General features: G+C 39.4%; 1 protein-coding gene across 1 annotated transcript in view; it reads left to right on the plus strand.

The window, feature by feature from the left end:
- Positions 1-7394, plus strand: part of NAA30 (N-alpha-acetyltransferase 30, NatC catalytic subunit) — a 50325-nt gene extending 42931 nt beyond the window's left edge. Inside the window, exons 3-4 of the mRNA XM_078660368.1 lie at positions 3391-3446; positions 6161-7394. Of these exons, the coding sequence (XP_078516494.1) occupies positions 3391-3446; positions 6161-6298 (194 nt within the window). The 3' untranslated portion in view covers positions 6299-7394. The remainder of the gene's footprint in view (positions 1-3390; positions 3447-6160) is intronic.
- The last annotated feature ends 752 nt before the right edge of the window (positions 7395-8146 follow it).

The raw sequence follows: 8146 nt of genomic DNA on the forward strand, positions 1-8146 counted from the left end.
TGGCCAGGGCACTCCCCCACTCCATATTTCTTTGCCTCTGCTAATGTGCCCATAAATGTTGTTCCTTATCTGCTGCTTCTTTGAAAGCTGGTCTTTCTGAGTGTAAGTCAGTCTGCAGGGTTGGATCCCGCTCTTCGACTCTTCTCTCCATAGTGCCTATTTCAGCCTCTAGCCTGGCCAATTGGCCACACCAGGATTCAAGGACTCCGTGCCTTTTTGATATGCACTTTCCCTAGAATAGAGTGAAAATACCTAAATACACTATGATATGGGGTACCACTGTGATTGGCATGACCTACCCTATCAGACCCCATTAAATAATCAGGCAGGGGGATTAAAACTACATAGACGTCCCTAGTCCACAATAGGGAATGGCAGTTTAGAGGCCAGCAGCTTTTTCTGCACTTGCATGTGTGCACTGCTCAATCCTTAGGTCAGTTTTTAAAAGTAGGCCTGGGTGGTAGGACTGCTTTAAAAAAAGTAAATTATGCCCAAACGCTACTATGGTGTTTGGGGCACCTAAATATGGATAACCTACTGGTTTGGCATAATAGGAACCCCAGGGTCTCCCCTAGATGTCCCAGGGGTGGGGGGGGGTGAGGTCAGGAATTTATAAGGTGCACCCTTATAAAGTGAGTTTTATGTGCCCTGGGTTATGTGAAATTTCGCATTACACTCTCCACATTGTGATAAAGTGCTGCTCAAATTTGACTTTGATCTAGGAGCACTGTGGAGTGAGGATCTGCAATATTTCTACAGATTCAGATCTCCCCTCCCCCCCCCCCCCACACACACCAAATCTCCCGAAGTTGTTCAGTGGGGCGGGGGTCCTGTACTTATAAAATGTTTTTAGAAGCCCTAGTGCTGTAAAAATGACCCAATATGTTTTTCCCATTGCAAATCCCGTGCCACATAGTTTAGGATGGCAAGAGGTTGTTAACTAATAACTCCTGATAGGAGAATGATAGAACTTCCATTCAAAGACTTAGCAGAATGGTAGTGTAAATCCAACAATATGATATTGTTGAATTTCTCCTAAAATGTATAGACAAGAAGTTATAAGACTTTCTTGTTTGTAGGTCCAGATTCAGCCTTCCAGTGGTCTGTCCTGATTGGTCAGAGTTAAGTGGATTAGCCAGGCTGCTTTGAAGAGGTGATAAAGAGCCACTGGGGTTAACCAGCTCTGCTGGGAGGGCAGTGTGCTGCTACACGGGAATGCCAGAGCAGGGCAAGGAATCGTAAACCATGGTCTTCAAAGGCAAGGGGACGGGCTTAGTGTCATTTACAACTTCACTCTTTTGACCCAAAGCCAGAGCTAGGCTCATGGAAGGAATACACAGATGCAGGGGGGAGAGGCTATGGAAAGTAGCCATCCTGGGGGTGTGTTTAGCCAGCTCTTACCTCCCTACTGGAAAATCAGCCATTATGAATTTGGAGGATTTGGTGCACTCTGGGACAAAATAATGCCCCACACTACAGGATGTGGTCATATCCTTGGGGAGTTGCCCTGCTCCCATTGGGCAGGAGTGACCACCTGCTTGACCCAGAGAACTTGGAATAAGTATCCGAGAGGGGCAGAGTCTCTCAGATCTGCTGCTTGAAACTTGAGAAAGCAAGACGTTGCCATGCTGAGAAGTTGGGGTGCAAAATTCTGAGGCCTGCCCTCTGGAGACTGCACCAGCTGAAACTACAGCCCTGAGGATTACCTTGCTCTAAAGGAACTAATAATTGGACTCCCTGTAAGCTACAGCTTAACAGAGCTTACCTGGAACATCATCACCAAGGATCCTCAACCTGGAGAATGACCAGTGGCTTTGTAAGGGTTTGGTCCCAGTGGATTGTGGGAACTAAAGTCCTCCACTTTCAAGGACCTTCTTGGAGCTTCCAGATCCTTGGAGTGAGTTTGGGACACTTTGGGACCCCTTGGGGAACTCTATGAAGAAGCTGCAGAAGTTTGGAGAACTTTGGAACAGCTTTGAAAAAAAGCTCCATAGGGGAACCAACTCAACCTGGACAGCCAAGCCGCCTGCCTTCAACCGTGAGCCGACCAAGCCATCCAGGTTCGTCTTCGCTAAAAGCTCCATAGGTCCGACTTCCAGAGATTGACCAAGAGTAGAAGAAATCAGAGGCCGGCGAACCCTTGCCGAATCCGGCCTAGTGAAGAGCATCCAGGTACCCCGCGAGAAAAAGCTCCAGGAAAAGTTTCTATGTACGAAGATAAAAACTGTGACCGCGACCTACCGCAACTGGTAGCCACTCAGGGCTCCATCACGGTCAGCCGGAAACTTTGACTTTGAGCCGGTCTATCGCGACCAGATGTCCCAATAGAGTGCTATAAGTTTCCAAGTTCTATAAAGTGACACATCTTTAAAAATTAATATCTCCGGTTCCCGTCATTGGATTTTTGTCGTTCTGGTGTCATTTTAAAGATACAAAATATTTCCTATTTTTATAAATTGGTGTTGGATTTTTATTATGTGTTGTGTCTTAATTATATACTGAATTGGTGTTTTTAAATGCTTTACATGCCTGTCTTTGAAGTTAAGCCTGTCTGCTCCCAGCTACGTTACCAAGGGTTGAGCATGGGAATAATTTTCTGAGATCTATTCTGAGCCCTATACTGTGTTAGTGGCCTTATTGCCTGTGGCATACCTACATTTTCCCTTACCAATAATCCACTTTCCAACAGCTATGTATTGGCGAAGAAGGAACCTCCTGTGGGGATTGCGTGCCCACTCCAAAGCTTCATGCAGTACAATTACCAGTGGTTCTGAAATCTCACTTATCCCACTGAAACATATAAGAGGACAGGTGAATGTCTCAGTTGATATACCTACACTTGATATTGGTGATTCCACCTCCCATTCCATACTGTGAAGTTATCTTAAGAGCTACTGCCTTTTGGATCACTCTGGTTATATTCAAATCATTTTTAGTTCTAAAGTGCTGTTTAATGTGAGAGCATCTTTTTTCCTCTAAAAAACTGTCCATAGTCTTACCACTCCCTGGAGGAGAGTCCAAAACACCTTTTATTTCAAGGAGAACACCCTGTGTTGGAGGACCCTTGTTACAGCTAAGAAGCATTTCTTCGGTTCACCAGTTTGATAATGGATGCCAATGTGATCTCATGCATAGTTAGATACTTACTTCACTATCAAGTCATTGCTGTTTGTTTCCGTGGAATACAATACTTTTATGACTAAAACAAAACAATGTACTTTTCTAAAGCTATTTGATTTGCTATCTAAAGAGTAAAGATCAATGTAGATATTAGACACCATTTAAACTGAAAAGTAGTTTTAACAGCATTTTCAAATAAATGAACTGTCCTAACTTCTAAATGTGATTTCTGTGCAAAAAAAAGTAAATGCTATTAAAAATCTGTTGTAGGTACAAATTTGGTCAAGAAAGCTATTTATGCCATGGTTGAAGGCGATTGTGACGAGGTAAGATTTTTCAGATTGCACATGCAGCTCTTTTTAGAATGTGCTAATTGAGCGAGTGCTCATTTTTGTGGCCTTTGGTATTGTTCAGTTTGCTATAACATGGTTTCATTTAGTTTTCTTTTGTATTAAAGTGTGTTTTCAAGTAGTAGTAGAAATGCTGACTAGTGAATTAATTCTGTACTTGGGTTGTTTTGAAGTTCTGCAATTAAGCTTTTAACTACTGCAAGTTTGTCTTTATAAAAAGGCAAGACTTGGTTCACATTGTAGCATTGGGCTTAGTTAGTACACTACTTCACAAAAACAATAAGGAAACATTTGAGTAGGTTAACTAATTTGTTTATACATCAGTTTTGTTTATAGATTCCAAAACGGATTTGTTTTTACAGTAAGGAAAACCCACTGATTACATGTGGTCCTGGTACTTCAGATAGATGAGCACAAGTTTGCTGAACACATGAGCTTCGAAAGCAGAAGCACTGTGTGATGGATTCCATGGCATCTGATCAGCCTTTCAGATATGGAAGCCATTTGTTGGCATCCAAGACTGAATTCTAAGTGCCTATACCAGGGATCTTCAAACTGTGGGGTGGGCCTGCAATGTTTAAAGTCTAGACATATTTAAGTATTGCTAGTTTAATAAATTATAATAAATGTTGAAGGGGCCCTATTTTTTTCACACTGAGAAACAGCATAAAAAAGTTTGAAGACCACTGTTCTATACCATTTCTAGATGATTCCTTTAATTAACCTTTGCCACATGCAATTCTGGGCAAATGTAATGCTGCTGTGAAGCTTGACTGCTGTGACTTAGTTGAATGCCAACACCCCAGGCTCACAATACGATGTCTTCTGAGTATTAGTGCATTTTTCCCTTTGTTTCATTTGGCTGTGAACAATACCCAAACCAGAAAACATTTAGATGGTTTGCACATAATTGTAATTCAGTAGACCATAGCAAAACGTATATGTTAACATCTGATAGATTCAAACCCTTTGGGGCAGCATGAAGATGAACAATTGTGTAGTGTGGATGGTTTTGAGATCCATAAAGGATTGCTTGGCAAAAGTAAAAAAGGAGACCTATTACCCTGTTGTTTTGAAGGATCATCATCTGGTCAAAATGGCACTTCAGTAGTTAACAGAAAACAAAGAAATGACTAAATAAAAAAATATAAAGGGCACGCTCCGCTATGCCTGAAAGAGCAATTGTAGCATTTATATAAAAAACACTTTTTTCACAAAATCAAAGGCAGAAACCTTGAGGTCTGTACTCTGCAATACATTATTGTATCAATCCAGATAAGAGGACCCATAGTTAGAGACAGACAGAATTTAGAAATGTATTTTGCACTACATTCGCCTCAAACCCACTGCAAAATAAATGCTGCTCGTTACTCTTTGGAATTCATGTGAATGTGTAGCTTTTCATGCCATAAAAGAAAGTGTTGGCTATCTGTAACAATAGTTTTGAAGCTCAAAGGCATTGCAGATTCACAAGAAACTTATTCATGATCCCTATCTGGGGGTTTGTTTGTTTCACACACGTTCACAATTATGATGGGGTCTAAAATGCTTTCCAAAGATGGCATTGATTCACTGGACTGTCATAGTGAAGTCTTGTAAAAGATGCATACTTTGCCAGCGTCTGAACTTAAATGTGATGCATGTCTACAACTGATCCCTTGGTGGTAAAGTTAAATGCACAATGTTCTCAAGCTGTTTAATATCCAGATAAAAAAAGTCTAAATTGCCATATACTTGCTTCCCTTTAGAAGACAAAGAGATGTTAAATGGGGCTAGATAGGCAGCAGCCTCATTAAGGAGTGTGCTGTGACATTTAGTTCATTTTGAGGTGTGAAACAGATAACCCTGTCCCCTCTAACCATTTTCCTAATTTTAGTGGGCAGGGTGTTTTTATTAATTTATTGAAAATGCCCAAATTTCAAAACAGTGACTATGAGTTAATTTATTATCCTCCTTCATCATGGGATCTTCTTTAGGTATTGCCTTCATGATGCCAATAAAATATATGTACATGGATAAGGTGTTAATTTGCTGGGTTTGCTACGCTGTTCATGTGAAGTCGATCATTGCATTCTGATGAATTAGCTTAAGATATTAAACAAATGCAACTTAAGCCCTCCCACATTCTTGTGAAGAACAAAATATATTGTTAGTTGGCGTCATATGAAAGTACTGTAACAGAATTTCTTGCACTTAACTGATGTCCTGTTTTTCAATTAGTGACTCGTGGTTGCTTGCTCATAGGCTCACTGTCTCAATGTTTATCATCACTAAATTGTTTTTCGGTTATGCCCACTTTACACTACCCCATGATGGCCACATTAGAGCATTCTGCATTAAGAACTTTAGTTGTAATAGATGTTCACTGATGGGAGTTAAAGTGCTTGAAAATGTCCTGTAATAGTACAGTAGTCGCATGTCCTTAATACCAAAAAAAGATATCAAAAGATGCACACATTATTCTAGTTCCTTATATAGCAAGGTGTTTTTATCTGCTTACTCTGTTGTACAATTAATTTCCTAAATAGTCTTGAACCCTGAGAGAAGATACCCATATCTGTAATGTTTTCTATATTGCTTTTTAATGCACATCTGTGCTCAAGTCAGTGATAACGGTACTATAGCGGTTACTTGTAAACCACTTTAGATTCTAATATTAACATAACTGAAAATGTGTTCTCTCTTTAAAGGTTGTGTTGGAGACGGAGATCACAAACAAGTCTGCTTTGAAACTTTACGAAAATCTTGGCTTTGTAAGAGATAAACGGCTGTTCAGATACTATTTAAATGGAGTGGATGCACTGCGTCTTAAACTATGGCTGCGTTAAGTGGACAATGTCGCGTCTAGGAACAACTTATCAACACTGCAAAGAAGTTCTTTGCACGCAATGCAGTTTGTACAGAATTGCTTTGCAGATGGACTTAGTATTTTCCATGCAGCTCTTATTTGTCAGTGTCTCATTGAGTATCACACCTATTTGTTGCACTACGGCATGGACGGCGCATTGGTTCCTAAATGAAACAGATTCATACTTCAAGGAGATCCTTTGGTACCTGCGGATGTGCCAGTTTAGAGTCGAGATATGTTCATTGATTTGCAAGTCAGACTTTAAAATATTAAGAGCGTTTTTATGACCGAATCTGTTTGTGGAACATGTCCAGTTCCTGTTGGCGGGAAAAAGCCAATGTAGGTTGTTAAATTCTGCAAGCATTCAAACATTTCATAAAAAAATTGCCATGGTTTTCTTAAGAGGGAAAACAAATTTTTAGTTTTATTTTTCAATATAAAATTTTCCATTCATAAATATTGGTACCTCAGTGATTAGTGAATAACAACATGTATTGTGGGGTGGGGTGTGTGTTCCAATGAGTAACGGTAACAATTAAATTGCGTCTGCCAGTGCCTGTATAGATAAGTATATGTCTTCACCTCTTTCTTTGAGTGCATGCTTTCATTTTTGTTCTCATTTCTATGGCAATGCCCTTGCAAAGAAACTTCTGATTTTATTTAAATTCTGAATTTGATAAATTATTTCAGATTTTATAATTTGGATGCCTATACCAGGTAAGAGACAGAGTGGTATAGTTTGGAAGGCCCCTATTTTCTTAAACGAAATGTAGGCTATTTTGAAAAATCTGGAGTAGCTGCTAAAAGAACAATGCTGGTAATGCAAATGAATCTCTTGTGTTCTGGATGCACTGTTTCTTTAGGACAGAGGGAATTTTTATAAGGAAAAATATAGAAAATTATTGTAAATTGGTATGATTTTATTTTATCACAATTATTGCTAGGGTCACTCGAACAGCTATTTTAAAGCAGTTGGAACAATTTTCTCAGATTTGGATTCAGATTGCTCTGCTTCAGTGTTCTAAAATGCTTCAATCTAATTCAGTTCTTGGAAATAAATTTCAAGGTATATTGTATCCTACTTTTAGCTGCTCTTATTTTCTCTAAACTTGTGTTCTGTATTTGGAGAGGGTTTAAATTTGTTCAGCCCAATGCTGATGGGAGGAGGAGCAACGAGTTATAAAAGTCATTCAGCACTCCTGCTCCGCTGTTACTTGTAGGCAGTGTTTCAGCGATTGATGTGGCATGCAGTAGAAAGTTTTTTGTTAAAATATTCTTTCCCTTTACGCTAAACCAATATGATTATAATTATTTAACCTTAAAAACCTTGTAGAACGTTGAACTACTCTACAATTGACTTTCTGTTTTTGAAGCTTTAGATCTGTCCTACTGCCTTCTGTTGTTTGGCTCTGTGTTTTCTTCACTAGGTTTCATTGAAAGAAATGTTGTATGGTCTCATGCTCATCTGAGGAACTTCTGTGATCGGATATGATCCAAATGGGTTATACATGTATTAACTGAAATGCACCGACCACAGTTGGTCCTCCAGTGTCGCCTTCAAGAATCAAGACGGCGTTTTACCCTTTTTCAAAAATAAGCTTTCCCATGTATCTTTTCAAAAATTGAATTGGCTTTTTAATGTTCTTCTTTTAAAGTTTTGCAGTCTTTTAATCTGAGAAGGTGCTAAAAATCACTCCACTGCGTTTTCCAGCATAATGTGGTTTCCATGTATCAAATGGAGAACTGAATATTGTTTTTGTGTTTGGTGGGAAAAGGGGGAATAAATTAATATCAAGCTTGCACTTTTACTGAGAGATTCAAAATTGGC

Source organism: Lissotriton helveticus, chromosome 9, assembly GCF_964261635.1.
Source record: "Lissotriton helveticus chromosome 9, aLisHel1.1, whole genome shotgun sequence".
NCBI classification, from domain to species: Eukaryota; Metazoa; Chordata; class Amphibia; order Caudata; family Salamandridae; genus Lissotriton; species Lissotriton helveticus.